The sequence below is a fragment of the Haliaeetus albicilla genome, chromosome 11, assembly GCF_947461875.1.
Source record: "Haliaeetus albicilla chromosome 11, bHalAlb1.1, whole genome shotgun sequence".
NCBI classification, from domain to species: Eukaryota; Metazoa; Chordata; class Aves; order Accipitriformes; family Accipitridae; genus Haliaeetus; species Haliaeetus albicilla.
Window position 1 is genome coordinate 26,787,401 of NC_091493.1, and position 20,168 is coordinate 26,807,568.

General features: G+C 47.2%; 1 protein-coding gene across 2 annotated transcripts; it reads right to left on the bottom strand.

The window, feature by feature from the left end:
• Positions 1-411: 411 nt before the first annotated feature.
• ACTR1A (actin related protein 1A) lies at positions 412-18,424 on the bottom strand. Of its 2 annotated transcripts, XM_069796865.1 has the most exons (11): positions 18,277-18,424; positions 12,473-12,537; positions 11,503-11,578; positions 10,610-10,735; positions 9,691-9,815; positions 9,154-9,370; positions 5,927-6,019; positions 4,420-4,594; positions 3,463-3,524; positions 3,047-3,087; positions 412-2,669 (listed from the first exon to the last, which is right to left on the bottom strand). In XM_069796865.1, exons 1-11 carry the CDS (start codon positions 18,322-18,324, stop codon positions 2,567-2,569), a joined length of 1,131 nt encoding a protein of 376 aa, XP_069652966.1. In that variant the 5' UTR covers positions 18,325-18,424; the 3' UTR covers positions 412-2,566. The 2 variants fall into 2 exon arrangements, with proteins under 2 accessions (XP_069652966.1, XP_069652967.1); XM_069796866.1 differs by lacking the exon at positions 11,503-11,578 and having other exon boundaries at positions 18,277-18,368.
• Positions 18,425-20,168: the final 1,744 nt, after the last annotated feature.

Sequence of the window (20,168 nt, forward strand, 5' to 3'; positions counted from 1 at the left end):
CCTGCCCTGGGAGCAAAGCTTGCTATGTTGGTTCTCAGCAAGCGCCTGGGCTGGCACCAGCTCTTCTCACAATGACAACAGCATTGCCCCCCTCACCCTCACTCAGCCAGGGCTGCCCGCACCAGCCCTCGCTTGCAGCTTCTCCACACCTCAGCTGCCCTTGACCTGTCTGCAGTGAAAAACAGTACGCAATGGTTGCTGAGGAGAGGAGGAGCTTTGGACACCAGCAGTGCAGACCAGTGCACAGGATTCTCCTCCCTCACCTCAGAAGCCAGGCCAGGGACACAATCCTGGACCAGGGATGGTGTCTCCTTGCAGGTTGGCCAGCAACAATGCTGCACAGGCAAGAGAAGAACACAAGTTACCTCGTTAAAAATGCAAATGGGGGAAGATGAGGCTGGGAGGCTTGAGGGTTGTATATGAATGACTTTATTTAAGTATGCTGAGCACTACCAGGCAACATGGTTTGGACAGTGTGCGAGGGAACAGTCAGGCAGATCAAACAAATGCTAGATGGCACCTTTCTGTCTGGTCACTGCAGGTTACAAAATGGAGCACTGCTGCTTCTGCAAGGGCAGCAGATGGGCTGGGAGGGGGAGGAAGAGATCACTGGCACTGCCTGGGGGGCATGTGGTAGCTGAACCAAGAGGGGTTTGCTGCTGCCCCACTGCACGCTGCAGTAAACCAGCAAGAATGCAACTGATTTTCCAGCAGAAGGTGGCTGAGCATTGATGGCTCTTTTCTACCTGATAGGCTCTTGCTTAAAAAAAAAGTCTGCTCTGATGGGGGTAGGTGAACATGCAGCCTGGCCTCAGCTGGGAAGAGACTACCATGCCTGCCTATAGCCCCTCAGAGCCCTCAGCAGCGAGCCTGCAGAACGTGGTTCCCACAGGGGCAACACGCTGCTGTTTACATTGATCTTGGCTGGGGCAATGCACCAGCTTTCACCACGCCTCTGCAGCAGCCCTCCAGCTCTCACCCCACCTCTGTGCTTGAGAGTGACCCTAAGGTGATGCGTGGCAATGAACAGATAGGAGGGGAAGGGGGAGGAACTGCCACCGAGCAACTCCAGCTCCACTGTTACTGCCAGGTACTGCAGAAACTCAACAATGGGGAGAAAAAAAGAGCACCAAATAATGCATAACAAAAACCTAAAGAGGAAACGGTGGCACTCCCCAACACAAGTGGAGCTGTAGGCCTGCCCACGGCTGTAAAAGCAGTAGAAGCAAAGCAGCCACTGGGCAAGCAGAAAGGCATACGCAGTACAGCAGAGCACAGCCCTCGCTACAGCTTCCTGCTCACAGACCTGCTGCTCACGCCAACGTCCTGGTACAGTTTATTGTCCTCTCATGTAGTGCATTGATAGAGAACAGCAAGACTCCCTCAAGAGCAGTTACTGGGTGGTGTCGCAGGGCTGGCTGGCTATTCTGCTAAGCATGTGTGCTGTAAACAGTGTTAACATCAAACAATGGACAGCTGGGTAACAGGTGTTCAAAGAAGACCCAAAGCGTAATTCCCAGGTGCTGTGGTCAGTATTTGAGATATCCTCAGACATTTCAATAAATAAAACAATTCTTACATTACAATGCACCTTTCCAATTATTATTTTGACCCAGAATGGATAAAGTACACAGGAGTTATTATGCCTGGCTGCAAATACATGCTCCCTTTGCCCCGACATGGCAGGAAAGGGGGAAACAGCCTCAGCTCTTACAGAGAAAGAACATGAGAACTCAGCACTGTAAATCTTGGCAGGTTGAAGGGAACACACAAGTGCCTTCACCCCCATTCTGGGGCACTTGCTTCCAGAGAATAGGTACTTAAAACAAGGTACGAGAGAATTACCGCCTAGTACAATGAGAGCTGATTAGATTTGCTTTGTTCTACTCCATGCAATACAAACTAAGTCCTATCACCAACTTCTCCAGCTGTGGTGCAGACCCACACATCAGGCTAAGTTACACAGGCATACACACACTCACACACCAAAAACAGTAGGGGTAAAGGGGTTAACCGTTGAGAATGTGCTTTCTCTTAACAAAAACTGTATTAAAAACAACCTCAAAAACCTACTGATGGTGAAGACACTGCTGAAGAAGAAAGTAGCTATGGGGCCTCAGCTAAGTGTTTCCAAACAATCCAGGCGTTGCAGTCAGGCCGACTAAAGCCTGCGTGAGCAGTCTGCAGTGGTTGGCTCCCTTCTGGCTTGCTAGGCAGTTTCTATAAGCTGTTCCCTTTGTTTTTGCTTGCTTGTTTTACAGTGAAAAATGTGATTGTGATACAGAAATTAAGGGACTGAAATGAAAAAGAAATGGGCCATTCTGGAGAATTTCAAATTGGTATTTTCTCCTTTCCATTTAAAAAAAAACCAACAAAAAATAAAAGAAAAAAATAAGTAGTTAGTAGTACTAAAACAACCCTCCTGCTGCTGTTGTCTTTGCTCAGTGACATCGGGGCATGCTGGCGCACACACACACACACAGGCAGCTCTCAGACACTCGGACTCAGAAAAGCGAGTTTAGAACTGAAGTGAGTCTTCGGAGGAGACCGAGGACAGGTCCCAGGGCTAGAAGGTTTTTCGCTGGATGGCACGAGCTCCGTCTTCTTCATACTCCTTTTTCGAAACCCACATTTTCTTAAAGGTGTCCAGTGAGGCCAGAATAGAGCCACTAGGGAGAGACAGGCATGTTATGGGTTAAAGGAAAATGTTAGGGGCACTCTCATCATATCTCTGCAGAGATGAGCTGTTTCTACTGCATGACACTTCCTCATGTTAGAAAGGTGCTGTGGCTCCCAGTTATCTACAACAGAAATGCTCTCTGAACAGTCACTTCCTCTCCTGTTAGCCTCAAACGTGCTGGCACTACAGACCCTGGCACCAGCCACCCCCTCCCAAACGACCTGCCGATCGCTGCTCCAGTAACACACCAAGCATCGCATGAAACCCTGACACGCAGCACCAGAAAGGACAACAGTGGGAGTGCCGACAGGCTGCGCCTCACCAGCCCTCATCCCACAGCAAGATGTGTCGCTGTGCAGTACATACCCAATCCACGTGGAATACAATCTTTCCTGAGGAGCTGATATCTGGGAGAAAGAGAGAATCAGTCAATACCTTCCCAAGCTCCAGTCTGCTCCTCCTGGCACACTGCCCCCATTTCACTACGGCTAACAGCTGACAAACATGGGTATGATCTCTCCCACCAGAAAGACACCCAGCAGCCCCCCACAAAACAGCCACTGTGGTCTAGCATCCTGGACAGGGTTCATGTTGTCAGAGGAGCCACCTTCTCAGTGATGAAACCAAACAGGTTTTCATCACAACAGAAAATACTGTTGGGCTGTCTCAGGAAAGTAGTTTCTGGTTTGAAGCAAATGGCAGCTGCACTCTCAGTGTCATTCTTTAAAGGCCACAGAACAACACACGTAGTATGTGATAAATACAAGAGAGACTGCTCCTACCCTTATTTTGACGTCCTTCGGAGCTAGTTTCTTCACCTCACTCAACAGCCTGTCACCAAAGCCTACAAAAGACAAAAAACCCCCATGTAGTGTGAGCCCCTCAGCAAAATCCCAAGTTCCATCTGCTAACAATGTGGACATGTCCTATGCAGTCCTATTCAAATATCCCACTCCAGATCTCACAGAGAGACCAATTTGGAGAGGCACAGAACACAGCCAGTGAAGTAACAGGATTCTGTCTCCCTCAAGCAGACTTCAAACACCAGCACAATGGGCTCTATCCCTCAGCAGTAACTTCAGATGAGCAAGTGAGATTTTTAGCTAGGACCACAGGTGGGCCAGTTCCCTCCTCCTTCCCTGGGCATTCCTCCTGTGTCCAGCCCATTTGTACAGGGGAGCAGGGTTTGAATGGGAAGACCAGGACCTATCCAGAGATCTCCACCTGTGGATAACAGGCTGACAGGATCTGGCAAAGGATATCTTTAAGTTGATGGGGACCAGCTGAGCCCTGAGGGGATGGGTAGAAAGTTTCCTGCACATGTGTAGCTGACATTTCATGCAGTATCAGGACTGTTGGACTCTCTCGGATACCAAAGACCTAAGGAACCTCAGGAGATGCAGGAGCCTTTTAGGTATCCAGTCTCAACTACCCTGAACTAGAGCAGCAAAAGTGACACAGCTATTCAGTCCTGACACAAGCAGAGTGATAAGAGGAAAAAGATAAAATCCCCCCAAATGCAGGAAATTATATACAAGGGCAGAGGTATCTTACATACCCAGAAGGATATGACTAGGACTCAGAAAATTAAGACAGTAACCCCCCTGAGAGAGCAGAGTTCCCACAGCCCTCATCTCACAGGACAAGTTGGGTGACCTAGGTTATCTTCCCAGTTTCACATGAGAAGGAAGCCAGAGATCAGATATGTCACAACCCACTGAAAGAGGAGAGGCAGGAACCTTTGAAAAGCGTGGAGCCTCCAGACAGCACGATGTTGGAGAACAGCGTTCGCCTCAGGTCCATGTCTGATTTTTGAATGGCAAAAACAAGCACTTCATGGAGTCCTTCACATTCCTCCCCTATCAGGTCTGGCCGGAACAGGAGCTCCGGGGCTCGAAAACGGGCAGAGCCAATCTGCAAGGGGAGAAGTTAGCACAGAGGGCAAGAGAGAGCAGTGTGGCTCTGTTCACTGTCTACAGTTTGGGCCTACCTTTCTTAGGTGAACCTTCAGAGTCAGTGTCCTGGTTTTAGCTGGAATAGAGTTAATTTCCTTTCTAGTAGCTGGTATAGTGTTATGTTTTGGATTTAGTATGAGAATAATGCTGACAACAAACTGATGTTTTCAGTTGTTGCTACGTAGTATTTAGACCAAGTCAAGGATTTTTCAGCTTCTTGTGCCCAGCCAGCAAGAAGGCTGGAGGGGCACAATAAGTGGGGAAGGGACACAGCCAGGACAGCTGACCCAAACTGGCCAAAGGGATATTCCATACCATGTGACATCATGCCCAGTATATAAACTGGGGGGAGTTGGCCCGGGGGGGATCACTGCTTGGGAACTAACGGGGCATTGGTTGGCGAGTGGTGAGCAATTGCATTGTGCATCATTTGTTTTGTATATTCCAATCCTTTTTATTATTGTCATTTTATTATTGTTGTAATTATCATTATTATTTTCTTCCTTTCTGTTCTGTTAAACTGTTCTTATCTCAACACATGAGTTTTACTTGTTTTTTCCCTGATTCTCTCCCCCATCACACCGGGTGGGGGGGAAGTGAGTGAGCAGCTGCATGGTGCTTAGTTACTGGCTGGGGTTAAACCACAACAGTCAGGAAGTTTCCTGGACATTGATGCTGCATCACTAGCTCCCAAGTGAAGTTTGGTCTACTACTCCCAGAAAAGGCACTATTTCCATTTTGTAGATGAAAGAGATTAAGAAACTTGCTCAGCCCCATATAGCAGGTCACTGGCAGAAAAGGGAGCAGATCCACCCCTGGTACTGCAGTTAAGACCTGTATTTCCTCTTCTTCATCTACTCTGTAATGGGCTCAGTCTTCTGAGGAGTATTCCTAACTCACTCTTCAAAGCAATTGTTTCTGCACCTCTAGGCAGGACAAAAGCCACACACAAAACCACTGCTGAATTTACAGTGAACTGGTAACTACCCACACTCTGTTCCTGATCTACATAAAGATTTGCCAGATCAGAGCCTGCACTCAAACAGCTCAGAGTCCCCATGGTCATGCTGTATCCTTACACAGGACTTCCAGTAGAAGTTGTCAGGTTTCTAATAATGTTTTCTTCCCCTAAAAATTCTAGTGCCCAGTCAACAGCCTGGGATGACTTCTGGTCTTTTAAAATTATCTCCTCCCACCTACACCGCATTAAATTTCCCATCACTAGGCAGAAGGCTATTCTGGAAACCCTGTGCTTCACATTAGGAATCCTCTGAGGGTGGTCTTTACAAACCTCAATAGTGCTTCCATCTGGCAGGTAGTACTGAGCCTTCTCAGTCTCCAGAGTCTCATCCTTCTGGGCGCTTATTGACAGGTAGCAGGCACGCTGGAGAGGAAACAGAGTCAGGGAGAGGGAGATGAGAAGGGTAAACCCAAATGCCTCTGATAAAATACTTTTCTCACTAGCAAAAAATCCATGTATCCCTTTGGGGAGACCAATTTCAACAATATTTTGTGCTGGGGAAAGACCTTTTGGGTTCACATCAGGTAAAATACCTATTCATGCTACAGCTCCATGTGACAATTAGAGATATCAAGGATGCTCACACCCCCTCTAGCTGCTGCTTACCTCTCTCTTCCAGCTCTTTCTCGCTGCTTAGAAGTTACCTCTCTCTAGCACAGATGGGGTAACTATCCTGTAAGCACTTCCAACCTACTGTAGGGCAAAGTAAAACACACACCTGAAACACCTTTAGTGACATTAACCTTGTATAAAGGTGGGCTCAGGTAACTTTGCAACAGATTAGGAGCATGAAGAAAGCCCACTATTACATTTCAACAGGGTAAACGATAACTAATAGCTAACAGCAAAAATTCCTTAACATGATCCAAGCTGCTGACTTCCCATTGCCCACCTAGATTTTAAGTTACAGGAAACAAAATACTCTGACTTTTCAAACCGCTCCAGCACCCCATGTTTTTGCTATTTCAAATTGTCATCATTTGGAGATTAAAAAAAAAAAAGTCTAAACAGAATCACAGAAATGTTTAGATTGGAAGGGCCCTCCTGAGATCATCTAGTCCAATCCCCCTGCTCAGGCAGGGTCAGTTAAAGCAGGCTGCTCAACACCATGTCCAGTTGTGTTTGGAGTACCTCCACAGACGGAGAATCTACAAAACTCTCTGGGGAACCTGAGGGTGTTTGCCCTCACAGTAAACCAAGAAACAGAGAACAACGTTTGCACTAAAGTAGGCATTAAGGGTTCCCCTTTTAAGGTAATTTCTTCTCTAGACTTTTCAACATCCCCAAATTTCTTTCCTAAATTTTTGCCATTAAAAAAAACCCAAAACCAGTCAGACAGACTCCAACAGATCACAAGCAGCTTTTGAGACTGAGAAACTCCCATGTACAGGATCTCAGCTTTGTGCTTGCCATGGTGCATTCAGGCTGTATATCCAAACTTCTCCAAACGGAAGAAAGCTGCAAACATAAGAAGCCACACTCAGGCCCTCAGATTTGCAAATCAAGTCACAAATGGCACCAACATCAATAGAAATCTCACTGCAAGTTCCAGGTACATATATCCTAGAAATTTGCAAAACTTTCCCCAGCTAAAATTAGTCTTAAAGTAAAGCAAAAAGTGTAAGTTGTAGAGCAAACATCAGGTTGTTTCCTCGCTTCTTCAGCAATCTCACTGGTGAGGGTAGTCAGTATGCAAAGCAGGACTTGGCTCACTTTCCCCTGCTCTTTGTTTTCCTAAGTGTATAGTCCAGAGGAGATACTGCACTGGTGCAAGACATTGTGTTTAACAGTCAGCACAACATTTTTTAATAGTTTCATCACCCAAGATGCAAAGGGAGCCTTGGCCATTTATGAAGAGTACAAGCCTCTTGCTTTGTCCCATAAGGCCATTGCAATTGCACTGCAACTGATGCTTGGTACAAAACAGGCTGCTTCTGAAGAAAAGAGTTCTCCAGCAAGCCTCTGATCACTAGATCTTCTGGTCTACAGATGCTGCAGTATCTGCACGTCAGCTTTTTCTCTCATTCAGCAATCAGCACTTGTAAAACAAAGAGCAGCTACCGGGTTAAAACCTACAACCCTATGAAGTCTCCTGCTCTGGGCAACAGGCGGAAGCCATTCAGCTGTACCCTGACATGAAGCACAAGCACTGCTCCCTCAGCACAACCACACTGAGCTATAGTCATGCAGAACAAGCAAACTATTTCCATTATGGTCCTTTGCCGGTAGGTCACAGGCTCAGGAATAGCTCCTTAACACTCTCAAGCCCTGGCACAGGCTGCTGGCTCAGCCCAGAGTTATCTGTGGCAATCATAGCTTGTGATGGGGTCCTGCAGCATGGCACCAACTGCCAGGCATCAGCACACGGCAATCACAGCCAGTGCTGATCTGAGGACTGACCCCATGTACTGAAGGCATAGGTGCACAGGCAGCCCCAAGTCACACAGTGTTGCTGAAATCAGAGAGCAACCTGTCTATGTGAGCACAGCGATGCTGCAAAGCTGCTGTGAGCAGTCACCAGCTCTGAGCTACTATTCACCATCCCACCTCTGTCCTCCTCTCTTGGTGCACAACAGAAGCCAAGGTAACTGCTTTACTAGGGATGTTAATCACTGCTTTCCAAACTGCTGTGTAGCTGCAAGGTCACTGAACACTGCAGACGCTATAAAAGAGGGGAAGCTTTTGTAAATGTGAATGCTGTGAGTGAATTCTTTCACAGAGGAATGGAAGCAACTTGCAATATCCCACTTGTGATCCCTACCTGCCATGGATTTTACAGACCCTTGCCCTGAAGGGTAAACAAACACTAGTGAAAGAGATCATCAGATCCCGAGAAACTGCAGCACAGATAAATGCAGATCAGATTCTGAACTACCAGCCTGTCTTCATCTCCATGTTAACACCTCCTCAATAGGGATTAGATACGACCTTGACTGTAAGCCTCCCAGAACACCAGATGGCTGATTTGCAAGTGACCTCTGGAGGTCATCTTGTCCTGCCCCCCATTCAAGCAGGGTCACCTAGAACAGGTTGCCCAGGACCATGTCCAGATGCCTTTTGAATATCACCTGGGATGGAGACTCCACAACTCTCTGGACAACCTGTGCCAGTGCTTCATCACCCTCACAGTAAAAAAGTTTATGTTCAGACAGAACCTCTTGTGCTTCAGTTTGTGCATCTTGTCCTGTCACTGGACATCACTGAAATGAGCCTGGCTCTGTTTTCTTTGCATCCTCCCTTCAGACATTTATATATATTGATAAGAACCTCCACAACCTACTCTTCGCATGGCTCAACAGTCCCAGCTCTCTCAGCCTTTCCTCATGAGAGGTGCTCCAGTCCTTCATCATCTTAGCGGCCCTAGTCTCCCTTGGGTAGATAAAGGAATGAGCTGTGGAGCTAGGTAGGCTAGCACTTTCCACTGGATTCCACGAGTCACAACTTCCCCTGGGCAGGAATCCCTTCTTGGATAAACACAGAAACAGACAGTGCATCACCTCCTTGATGGTCTTGACAATCTCAAATTCGGAGGTTGTGTGGAAGTCATAGCCTTCCTTCCGGAGATAGAGACGCAGGTAGCGTGAGACATCACGGCCAGCAATGTCAATCCGCATGATGGAGTGGGGCATGGCAAAGCCTTCATAGATGGGAACTGCATGGGTAACGCCATCCCCGGAGTCCAGCACCACTCCTGTAGTCCTCCCAGTTGCGTAGCTAGCGAAGGGGCAAACAATCAAGTCAGAACAAGAAATTCAAAGTGACCCCAAGCATGCAGCACATCCAGGCTCAACTCAGGGAGCAGAGATTTCCCATGAACAGGGGCTAAAAAAAATCCCAAAACCTAGTTCTCATCATAGTTCAGCAAATTCCTGTAAATTCTTTATTACAGAAATTAAAATTGAGTTTCAGTTCTTGCTTGAAAAGGGGTAAGTCAGACATCAGTGTGGTCTTCCACAGGTTTTGTTTTGGTTTGTGAAAAAATGGATTTCATGGCAACATTTCACAAGCACAAATCAAAGACGAAAGACACTTACAGGCTAAGCACAGCTTGCATGGAGATGAATAGTGCTGGCACATTGAAGGTCTCAAAAAACACCTCAGCAGCACGCTCTCTGTTCTTGCGTGGGTTTAGGGGTGCTTCTGTCAGCAGCACAGGATGCTGGTAAAGAAAAGAAGGAGCTGTGCTGCAATAACCAGGAGGCAGCTAGACGTGTGTTCCTGAAAATTTCTGCTTATTTATTCACTTTAGGAACCACTAGTGCAAAGGGACACGTAGAAGGAAATAATTTCAGCTACTAAGCTGTATTAGACTGTGAATACCCTCTATTAAGTTGGAAGACCAGCAGGGTTCTGGTGTAGTTATGAAGTGTTAGGAAATCTACTCTGTGAGCAACCCTGCCCCATGAAGGATGAACAAGATGACTCTCAGTGCCAAAGGTCAGTCAGATCAGCCAAAATACACAGACTCTAAGAAAGGGTGAAGGCATATGGTCTTAGCACGCGCAGGCAGAAATATTCCTACTCCATTTATACAACCTATTGCTCTCTGTCATTGAATAATTTTTTGGTCAGCTCATTCCAGACCACAGGATTGTGGTTTTCTCCTTCCTTACTTCAAATCACGTCACTGCTGCGTGGATATGCCTGATGTGCAGGCAGAACAGGAAAAGTTAGAAGCACTTGGCCTAGAGCAGGATCATTAGAGAGAGTGTGAATAACAAATGCTGAAAGTCAGATTTTCAGTCAGGCCAGAACATTAGATCTGGGGAGGAATTCTGCTTGGACACTTCTTGTGCAATATCTCCTGAGAGGTAAAAGAACCTAATTTAACAACAGACATGTTTAGAAAGAAGAGCAAAGGAAAAGTCCCAAATCTTTCCTGGAGCTCCAAAGCTCCTGGTGTTACATACATACTGAATGATGCCTGTGCCATTACGTAATGAGGTATCTCACCTCCTCTGAGAATGTCTGAAGCTGGTCTTTTGAATACACATACTGCCAAATGCGCTCCATGTCATTCCAGTCCTTCACTATGCCATGCTCCATCGGGTATCGGATCGAGAGGAGACCTCTGTGCTCCTGAGCAAACAGAAAGGACAACAGAGCATACCTGTCAGACTCAAACAATCACATTTCTGAGCACGACGACTATGATTTAATGTCAGACTCACTTTTTTGATGCCACTAAAAGACAACTTATCTCTAGCATGTAGGGCAAAAACTGAACATTAATCACAAACATCTCTGCCAGAGAAATATTCACAAGATTAAACAAGGCCTTTTTATACCAAGCAGGAAAGGCTGGCAGTTGCAGAGCACATTCCATCCTAACGCTTTTCAAGCCAACATACAGACACCTATCAAATGGTATCTTTGTTCTACCAGCTCAGTCATGATACAAAACATAACAGGGTGGCATTGGGGAATGTAGTTTGGAGGGCTCACAAGAAATGTGAGACCATACAACTACATGCTGACAAAAGCAGAACTGTGGAAAGCAAGCTTCTTGCCCACATCAGGGAGATAAAAGGCAAGTAGGGTCCATTCCTGAAGTTCCCAGTCAAAACAATGGGGATTTAACCATACAGACCTAGAAGTAGCCTAGAAAAAAAGGAGAGATATAGAAGGACTTGGAAAAAAGGTCTGTGGTCAGAAGGTTGGCACAAGAATTTAATGGAGCTTCCCACTCCACCTTGGACACACTTAAACGTGACAACCTATTCTGCTCTTCAGATCTATATGCTGATGCCAAGGAACCACAGCCCTTTTAAACATAACTGCTACAGCCCCTCCTTACAGCAGGATACTGAGAAATATGGAGAAGTGCAGTATACAGGTTTTCTTACCTCTGCCTTTGGACCAATGAAAATGTCCCCTTCTAAAGCACCAGCCATAACACGAATGTGCTTTGGTCTGCCCACACTAGAACAGAGGCAAGAGTGTAAGTGCTTCTAGAGAGAGAGCTCAGATGCACCCAAGGATTAACTACTTTGTGTTCCTCTCTGTCCTAACCAGTACTTTCTAAAGCAATGGACAGGTCTGGGGGCACTACCAGGTCCAGACAGACCCAGGTTTGCTCTGAGCTAATCTCAGAATCAGAGGTGAAGGGAACAGATTGTAGACAGTTCTGAAGTGGCAGGATATAAGCCAGCTGAGTCTGGCCACGCTTTCTCAGATGATTCAGACTTACTTGTTCCAACAGTGCCTGGGGTGAACATGGCTAGACTAAGCAATGGTCTGAGCTGATAGATCCACATGATGTTGCCTGACCTCAGGTAGCTTCTCAGATTAGACGTTTATAGTCCCATAACCCACCTCACCATACAGAGCACATTGCTCAGAACATAAATATACTCATTAAAAACCCACCCCATTGAAAATAAAAGCCATATTCAGAGTTCCTGATCCAGTAGGCCTCCTTCCAGTAAAACTCTCAGAAAACTTCCAAGGAAGTTTGGCAGGAATCAAGACATCAGACCACACATCAAAGAAATACAGAGGTCTTCACACTTCTCGTCCCATCTTTGTCTTTTTCCTTGTCCTTTTCCTCATGTCTCAAGACTAAAGGATACTACAGCTTTGGTTGGGTGTTGAGCCTGACAAAATGATACGTCACCTTTTATGGTGCGTCACCCCCCTCCCAAAAATCTCAAAGTACTTAATAGCAGAGATCTCCCCTCCCTGATACTTCTGTGCAGCAGGCAGAAGAAGAATAACTAATTTCTCCAGTTACAAAATTGGACCATTCTTCCCCTCTATGTATCAAAGAATTGTTACACAGTACTAAGAACTTACCAAGACCAGCAGAATACTTACTAGTTTGGAAAGCAGTATTTCGGTATTTGATCGCCTGCAAAACCTGCTTTAATCACACCTGAGCCCTGTGGGAGCAAAGATGAAAACATGAGCTTATCATTCATTCAGGCATCTTCACAAGTTGTAAAGGAGTAGCAAAGTACATCAGCACTGCCAGATCCTCCTCTTTTTACTAGGAATAAAGCGCCCCAGAGACTGATTTGCCAGGCGGGATTGGGGATGGGAAGGTGTCAGCAGGCCAGCTTGGCCACTAGAGGGGAGTAACTGGCACCTGCCTAGCAGCGACACATCACACAGGGCACAAACACCCAGGAGCGTCCCGGTACTGCTCCATGTACACACCAAATGCTGCTCTGTACAGAGAAGAATTTTTCTACCCAGTGCTATTGCTAGGGGTGCAGGAGGCTAAATCCAAGGTCTGCAGTTTTCTGTTGATCTTAAATACTCTCTGGGTGAAGGACAGCACTCCAGAAAGCCAAGCAAGAGCAACCGAACCCTGGCAGCTTCAGAGCCCACTGCTAAAATGGGGAGGATGAAGGCTGTAGGCCTCTCGGAAGAAGATTTGGAAAGGATGGAAGGAGGGTGGATAAAGTCAGAAAAGGAAGTAGGAAAGGACTGTGTGAAACAGTCTGGAGCAGAGACTAGGGAAAAGATCACGTGGTGGATAAACTAGCCAATGCTAAGGAGGCAGGTTGCAGAAACGTGGTCAGAAAAGACACTGGAAATGAACCCAGACTGGGGTCTGGAAAGAACAAAGGTACCAGTCACACTGCAAGGGGAAGGGCTGGAGGCAGGAAGAGCAGCTGACAGGATAGGGCTTGTTTAGAAGGGACAAGGAAGAAAAGATTAGGTATGGCAGTCAGAAAGGCAGAAATCCAAAAAGCCTTCTGCAACATTCAAAACAGCACAAGCAGCAAACCCAGAGCGGGTAAAACCAGCCGCAGGGAGGCCCTGGCAGGGAGTCAGAGCCAGGCATCTGGCCCCACAGCTCCCGTCCCTGTCGGTATCATCCGGAAGCATCCTGGGAACCCCATCATCAACTTGGATCTGTGCTGACTTCTTCCCCTCCTCCATTTCCTCTCCTTGCACAAGGGAATGACATCTTGAAACAATGAGCAGTTTGCAGGAACACCCAAGTTTTGCTAAGGAGCGGACTTTCATAGGCTCTCCTCGGATAAGCCGTTTCACTGGTAATCCCAGACTACCATGGGAGCAAGCTTTTCTGCAGAAAGAGGAGCAGTTTGGCTTTACCCTGTACTTGGAGCAAAGCATGTGAGTTTGCACTGAAACCTGTGACCTCTGAAGTGCCTGTTCACTCTCAAGGGCTCTGCAGCAGGACTGCTCTGTTTTTGAGGTCAAAAAGACCTTGTGGCTGCCCCATAGCATTTTAAAACAAGTAGCAATGCAGCTCCTCCACTGCTTTCCCCTTTCCACCACTTCTGCATTGGTCAGCATCACTGCTTTCACTTGGAGACTGAGGCCAAATGAGTTGCTCAGGGCTCTGCCAGCCAAGCTCTGGCTGCAGCGGTTTCTGATGCTGCCGTCCCAGCTGCCTGCCCAGTTCCCAGTGCCAGAGGTTACCAGCCAGAGCAGGCTCAGCAGAAAGGAATGCAGGGCGGCCCCAGCCTCGCCAGTTCACAGTCAGTCCAGCGCCTTATTCCCAAACTACTTTCATCAGCAGTTTCAGCCAAGGTGCCGGGCTTTGCACAGAGCATGTGTGCTCTGCTACCAGGGCAGGGGCACTCCTGCCTTAAAACCTACAGTCAGATTTGCCAGGATGCATCTATAAGGGAGGAGTATCAGGAACACTCTGCAAACCAGACCTAACTAGTTATAAAAGATATAAAAGATAGATCGCTCGAATCCTTGCCTCCTGACAAATGTCTGCAGCCAGGCTGGCTCAAGGAGCACACCCAAGCTGGCACCTGGGCAGGACTACTCCCTCTGGGCAAGAGGGACTTGGCTCCAGTTGCATCCCAACGTCTGCCCTAACATGTACCAGTGTGACAAAGTGGCCTGTGAAGTGTTAAAAAGACTTCCCTTTAGATAGGCTCTGTTCTGGGTATTCACTTCAAAGTGAAGCAACAAATAAAACCACTATTCTGATTTTCCTTATCATACCTTATAAACAACTCTATACCTGGGAAATAACACCATCCTTTGTCAAGCCTTGTAGCAAAAAAGTTGAATGAAACACGGTAACATAACCACATCAGAATATTGTGCTTATTGAATATATTATTCAAGATAATGACTGACCTTGCTGCCAGCACAGTCCACTGCTGGGAAGTGGCTTCAGGAGAACAATGATGCTCCTGTTTTAATACAGAGATTGAAACTTCCTTATGCCAGGCCAAAAATTACCCAGTGTGTCCTGGTGACATTCCCAGCAATTTATGCATTTTAAGATTTACATATTGAAGTTCAAAGTAAACTGAATGTGTTGGTAGTTCAGAACTCCTAGCTGGAGTCAAAGACAAATGACTGTTTTGAATGCGCCAGTAGGATGGGACTTCAATACAGTTGTGCTTCCAAGTGCCTGGGACTAAACCAAGCACAGCTGTTTGCTATGTCCACACTACAAAGACCTGACAGCACTTTCTGACCTATTCAATTTTTCTTGAAAACATTTTACTTCTTTGAAAATACATGTGCACCGAGTCAATCTATTTATTTTCGACCAGTTTGAGATTCCTGTACAATCAGAGGAAAAGGTTTAAATTTTGAAATAACCCTGGCTGATTCAGAGGGTTTAAAGTAAAGACCTGTTTTTCATCTTTGTTTCAGACAAGCAAAAAACCATGCATCCTCCCTTCTGCTACAAACTCTGATTTATTAGAACTTAAACAAATTTAAAAATTAACACCCTTCCACCAGTAACTATCCTGGCTGGGCTTTCATCCTGTTTTACTTGGTTGGTTTGTTTTTTGTTTAATCTGAGCAAAAGAATAAAAGAAGAAAGAAAAACTACATGTCAAATGTGAAGGTCAAGAAAAATAATCTCATGGAAAATTCTCATGAGTACCTTGAAGTAACTGAACATGCCTCTCCCGCTAGCTCTGTAGCTAGTCAGTTATTGATTCATTCATCCTGATGCGTTTAGGACTCAAATTTAAATGGAAATCACCAAGAGTCAATCTGCTGTATAGCACTTTTTATGGGGAGTGCACATTTCATATTGTAAAACTATTTTATTTGATACACATTTTATAAGTTCCAGAACAAACCAAAGACACAACGGCCCTTACTGACAGCTCAGCTGTTTAAATGCCACCACTTAGGCTACAAATCCAAATTTTATCCTCTTTTATGTAAAGAGAGACAATTCCATGGACGTCAAGGAATTTGCGCTTGCTTAGGCCACAGCTGAACCATGCTGTCTATCTGCATGTGCATTATGTTCATCAGGGCTCCTAGACCATTTATTTCAGAGAGGGCTTGTTGGAGTGCAAGATGGGAACGTAACTCTTAAAAATTACTTACTAAACAATAAAGAGTATTAAGTTGTGCTGAGGTACAGTTCCAACCTCTCACTGCATATTACAAAACTCTCCCTGCTGAAAACATGCAGCTGAGCATGCTGTTTGGTAAGAGAAAAACACCTCCTTGTTGAGTTTTTAGCTACATACCTTAATGTCCTTTTGGAACACACTGAGATATCAGAGCAGGGCTGGGACTGGGGTGGGGGGGGTAGTCTGGCTTGTTCACTAGCTCAGTATCTCATTTCCCCCTCCCCACCTTCCCACACACACGCATACGTGAGACGGGATAACACTCAGCCTTGAAAAGAGCTTTGAAAAGAGCCTGCAGCTCTCTGAGGAAAAGCAGTAATGAAGCAGCAGGAACAGCAGTACCTGCTCTGTGCAGCTCCACTTCCCGTCCTGCCTGAACTCAGAAGAGTACCAAAAATGCAGTGTCACCACAAGGTTCCTTGGCTGACAGCCTGCCAGCATTAAAGGCAGATGTCACAACAACTGCTTCATTCTACTTCTTGTACAGGGAGGGGAAGGGGGGGAACTCATTTATAAGAGACGCAAGAAGAATTAGCTTTTATAAGACCAGCTGATAAAATGAGAAAAGAAACAAGAGTCAGTTGCTGGCAGATGAGCCCTTCTTCAGGTCTGAAGCAGAGGCGGCAATCATAGCACTAAATAACAAAAGGACATGCTGAAATTAGATATAAGCTCCTATTATATGACTATAGCACAACAAACCCATCCTCACAGTACCAGAGTGCCTGGGAATAACTTTAATGGTTAGCTAATCACTCGACATCACAGCAGGGTCAGTGCTACTCCAGTCATTTCTAAGAACAATCAACCTAACTTATTCTTTAATGTCTTCAGTAAGGAGGATAACATGTTTTTCTCTACATAGTCAATTCTACTGCTCAATCTCCATTTCCATTAGATAGTCTCCTTCAATGTCTAACCTAAATCTCTCTGCTGTGATTCCAGGGGAAGACACAAAACCAAAACTGTATGAGAGAGCTCAAATCGTAGGGAGGAAATTGGGATCAATAATAAAGAAGAGGTCAGAAGAATAATTGGCTTGATCTGAGAAGACCTACAATCATTCAGCTTATGGGAAAAAAAGCAATACTTTGAGAAGCGCTAAGCTAGCAAGTCCACATGTCATATGGCAAAAAGATTCAGCAGAAATTAAGATTATGGAGAAAGAAGACAGTACAACACTGACCCTTCAAAACAACAAAATCTGAATCACTGACAGTAGAGGTCAGAAGGGAGGAGCATGAATTTGTGACTCACCACACTGAAGGAGGCTCCCTCCAAGATACGCCCTCCCACCCCTTCCTGGATAGTCCTTTCTCTTGGGATGCCAGCATGGATGGGGCTAATCAGAACTGGACCCAGCAGTATCTCAACAAGGCATGCAATCACTCTCATTCATCTCAAACTGAGCCGTTACCCACACAGGTTGAAGGTCTGCTTTGAGCTAACAAGAAACATTATCAGCTAGGAGCAGCCATCTGTGACACCACACCCCACTGTCAAATTACAGCTGATGCAACCCACGCTGGGAGCAGTTCCTTTAGGAGCTCTGCCTCCTGTGGGCTTCAGCATGGGAATCCACGCCTTGGGTGCCAGCATGCCCCCTTTTGCTGGGCCTGTCAGGGAGCAGCCTGTGATGGGGAGGTTGGCTGCAGGGTATCATCACTAGCATGGTCCAACAGAGAAGAGCAGACACCCCCGGAGCATGCTGGGGGTCCGGCCAAGGCCTGCCCCCAGAGCATGCTGGGACTCTGGCCAAGGCCGGGCCCACCAGCCGCCATTGTCCCCCAGGCACAAAGAGGGACAAGGCGGGGCCGCAGAGCCGGGGTGCAGCCCCGCCTGACGGACAGCTCTAGCTGCCAATGAGCACAGGTGCTCTCCGCGACAGCGGGGCGGGACGCTCCCCGCTTCGGCAGGTAACGGCGGGCTCCCCCGCTGACTGGCAGCCGCCCCAGCCAATGGCGTCGCCTCGCCCCTCCCAGGCAGCAAGCACCTCCGCGGCGGCGGGGGCCGCTCCCCGCCAGCGAGGGGCAGCGGCCCTCCGGCGGGTGACCGGCAGGCACCTCAGCCAATCGCGGTGCGCCGAACCGCGGCGGCCCCGCCCCGGCGGCGGCCCGCGAGGACGCAGCGTACGGCGCTGTACGAGGGCCGGAGGCGGCGGCTAGGCCGGCGGGGGGAGGGGAGCGGGGGGGTGGCGGGCGGGGCGCGGCCGTCCCCGATGACAAAGGGATTGCGGCCCGCGGGCCCTTCCCGCCCTCCCAGCCCCCGGGACGCGCGGCCGCCCGCACTCACGTTGTCTATCACGACGGGCTGGTTCGCTATCACGTCGTAGGACTCCATGGCGAGGACCCGCCGCAGCCACCCGTCAGGGAGCAACAGCCCAGCCCTCGGCGGCGCATGCGCGGAAGGGCGGCGCGGCGCCGCCTGGGTGATGTATTCCTCCGGCAGCGGGGCCTGCTGGGAAATGTAGTCTGGGCCTCGCGCGGCGCCTGACGGCAAGGCGCGCCGGGAGCGAGGCATGCCGGGAGGTGTAGTGCGGAATTAAAAAAAAAGAGAGGAAACGCTGCAAAAATTTTCGGCGTGAAACCCGAGTGGGGTGGTGGGTGTCGCGTGCCGAGGGGTAACTGTGCACTTCCACCAAAGCCCCACTGGATTGCAATTGGCTTATTTACAGTTTAATAGATTCTTTCCCCCGATTTTTCTAATAGGAAGAGAGAAAACACCTTCTGCAGAGGGCATCTATCGTTAATGAAAGTGTTTTACGGTCCCATCGTTTCACAGAATCATCTCTACAACCTTCTGGTCATAACACATCTGTTCTCTCTGAGTATTACCCAGTTTCTCTGCATTTTTGGAGGCATGGCAACCAGAAAAGAAGTGTCGGTACAAAGAATGCACATAACAGGCATCCAAGCATTAAACAATGTGTTCCCTGTTGTTTTCCACCTGCGGTATGTTCTACAAGCACTTTGAATAATTGATGACTGACAACAACATTAAAATAATACATTTACTTGAAACCCTGAGCAACACCACTGGGTCTTGAAACTAGTTAAAATGAAGTTCAGTGTTGGTAAGCGTACGTGAAGGCTGATTCAGAACTCACCTGTCTTGTCCCACATCTTTCATGCGGACACTGAGACTTCTCTTCTGTAACTTCTGCCTTTAGCCCAAGCAGATAGTCTCACCTCAGATATTTATCTTCGGTGATTTTCATCATTCGCCAAGTGTAAAAGAGGAGGTTTTGTGTATGACAGGATGGAGGGGTTTAAATTATTTCAAGACCAGTATTTTATCACCTCAGTAAATGCCAGGAGAGACTCACGATGCATGTATTAAGCCAACACAGCGTTTCATACATGAGTCTGTTATATTTACCTTTTCAGTTAACTGTAATTGACTTCTTGGGTGGATGTCACAAAAAGTAGTATCACAGTAACGGGACAAGTGAAATATTGTTTGCTGTGGGAAGCAGTGATTCATGAGAATACCAACTGCTCACCTCCTTTCTCAGTGGATAGTCATTTGTTTGTTTGCTTGCCAGCTCCTTGACTATATGTGATCTCCTAAAAGGTATGTTGTGAATATTGATTTTGGAATAAACTCTTAGGTATGTAAATGAGAAATGCAACACGCAGGAGCACTCATCCTATCCTCTCAGCACTCTATAGCTCATTTCTTCTCTATCCTGATTAAAAAGCAGGACACTGCTCCAGCAAAGATGTGGACTATTGAACACATGCCGGCTCACACATATGTACAAGGCTTCGCATGACCACAGATGTAGCTGCAACTCAGGAATGAGCCAGATCTTCAGTGTGCTTAGTACACAGGTCAAGATCCTCGATCAGACAGCCCTTGAACTTCACCTATTTGCATTGCTTCGCAGCTGCCTCTGCGGTACCTACAGATACAGAAAGGTGCACAGGGAGAATAAAGGTGCTGTGAGGATTGTATAGGTATAAAGATAGCAATAACAAAAGCTGCAGAGCAGTAGTAAAGGATATAGAGGTATTAGCCAGCCACATCTTGGAGCACAGCCACGGTCCCGCAGCTCTCTGTCCCGGGCCCTGCTGCGTGGACAGATGAAGTCTAACCGAAGCAGCTCCTGAACCGCTGCAATTTACAGCCTCACTTCTTCAGGTGAGATTGACACAGCCTTGAGCGCCGAGGCTGGGGGTGGC